The sequence below is a fragment of the Sinocyclocheilus rhinocerous genome, unplaced genomic scaffold (genome assembly GCF_001515625.1).
Source record: "Sinocyclocheilus rhinocerous isolate Xijiao unplaced genomic scaffold, SAMN03320098_v1.1 scaffold119, whole genome shotgun sequence".
NCBI lineage: Eukaryota > Metazoa > Chordata > Actinopteri > Cypriniformes > Cyprinidae > Sinocyclocheilus > Sinocyclocheilus rhinocerous.
This window is the reverse complement of record NW_015654491.1, coordinates 210,469-212,591: the sequence shown is the minus strand read 5'-3', so window position 1 is coordinate 212,591 and position 2,123 is coordinate 210,469. Positions and strand designations below refer to the sequence as shown.

General features: G+C 34.6%; 1 protein-coding gene across 1 annotated transcript in view; it reads left to right on the top strand.

The window, feature by feature from the left end:
* Positions 1-1,636, top strand: part of dicer1 (dicer 1, ribonuclease type III) — a 32,633-nt gene extending 30,997 nt beyond the window's left edge. Inside the window, exon 29 of the mRNA XM_016523730.1 lies at positions 1,303-1,636. Coding sequence (XP_016379216.1) covers positions 1,303-1,468 — 166 coding nt within the window. The 3' untranslated portion in view covers positions 1,469-1,636. The remainder of the gene's footprint in view (positions 1-1,302) is intronic.
* Positions 1,637-2,123: the final 487 nt, after the last annotated feature.

The following is a 2,123-nucleotide window of genomic DNA, read 5'->3' as shown; positions in this document are numbered from 1 at the left end:
GGTGTTTAAACGAGGCGTTTTAGGAGGGCGTGGACAAGTCTTAACTTTTATAAAGAATATCTCTTTGGGTTTGAGACTTTAGTCTTTGCAACTTTAGGGATCTTATCTATTCACGATTCACGAACAGCTTGTAACACTCCAAAGAGAAAGGAAAACTTGAAATTGCATCATATGATCCCTTTATTACCCCTAAATTAGTGAGTCTGTGTATCAAAAATTTGTGGTTCTTCTTGGTTCAATCTAATATGTTTTAATAATTAATTAATTAACTATTAAAATTATTATTATTAAATTGTTGTTGTTGTTATTAATATTATTTTTACATTTATTATTTTTAAATTTTTCATTTAGAAATTTATTATTATAAATTAATTTTTTGCTACCAGTAAACCACATAGTATATATTATTCTTGATGTGGTTGTTATAATTTAATTAAACTTAATTTAAAGGGGTCACATAATGCGATTAAACTTTTTCCTTTCTCTTTGAAGTGTTATAATGTTTTTTTTTAACCTTAAACCGCATAAACACATTTTATTAGACCAAATACACCAAATAATGTTCTTTTTAGCAGCATCATATGACCCCTTTAAATATATTTATTTATTTAAACATGTTTTGTAATTATCTGTTTTTGCATGAATGATAATTGTTATTGTGTCATAGTTTGTCTTTTGTAGATAGTCGTAGTCATATCTCAGTTTTTTTATTAGTTTTTTTTTTTTTCTGACTCCGACAGCCCTGCGGAGAGAACCTACGATGGAAAAGTACGGGTGACGGTGGAAGTGGTGGGCAAAGGCAAGTTCAAAGGCGTGGGACGCAGCTACCGGATAGCCAAGTCAGCGGCCGCCCGCCGAGCCCTGCGCAGTCTCAAAGCCAATAAATATACACAGTACACACACATATATTATGTAAACAAAAACTTTTATTTTGGATGCGATTAATCGTTTGACAGCACTAATTATTATTGTTGTTATTATTGTTATTGTAAATAATTACATTTAATAAAAATAATAAATAAAAGCTCTTTGTTTTGCAGCCCAGGTAAGATACTGAAATGTTAGAAATTATATTGTGAATGGTACATTTCTTTTTTACCACCAGTACACCACATAGTATATAGTATTCGTAATTGTTGTTATAGCTTAATTAAACCTAATTGAAATGTATATATTATTAATTATTTTAACAGGTTTTTGTAGTTATCTGTAGTTATTAATAACTATTGTCATTTTCATTGTTTGTCATATTTTTAAATAGTCATAGTCATATCTCTGTGTTTCTTTCTCTCCCTCCGACAGCCCTGCAGAGAGAACCTACGATGGAAAAGTACGGGTGACGGTGGAAGTGGTGGGCAAAGGCAAGTTCAAAGGCGTGGGACGCAGCTACCGGATAGCCAAGTCAGCGGCCGCCCGCCGAGCCCTGCGCAGTCTCAAAGCCAATCAACCTCAGGTCCAAAATAACTGAGCTTCAGACAGCAGACACCCCAATGCACCAGTCAAAAACACAGCAGAACCCCTCTCGGCACCAGTTTACGACCGAGTGAAGAATCGTGGCCGACTGTGTTCTCACTGGGGTTGTCAAACTCAAATGAATAGAGTCAAAAGATTTCAGCGTAATTCACATAGGGTTTTTATTAACATTAAAAAAGTTATATGCTCTGCTTTGTGGTAGTGGTAAAAAAAAAAGCTAAAGCTTATAGGTAGTATTACAGTGTACATAGTTAAACTCCAAGGCATCAACTAAATAAGAGAAAAAAACAGTGACATCAAAACACAAAATTCCTCAGTCTGTGCACTAGTGCAAGTTTTGCTGCCATTTGGCAGGAAGGGCACATGGAAAGAAAGATGGTGTTGGAGTTGATATATTCTCAATCAAAATTGCACTTCTCTAGGGTCCGCTTTATTTTGACAAGAATAAATCGTTTAGATCGGTATTGAATTAAGAGAGAAATGCCCTGGCATCCTTAAGACGGATAGGGATTTGACATTCCCGATTACTGTAATCAACATACTTGTTAACGGCACTTGAGGATGCATGTTCGTGTAGCCAACCGGATGGGTTGTATAGACGTCATAGAGCTACGTTATATTAAAAACATATGAGATTAAATGTTTATTAT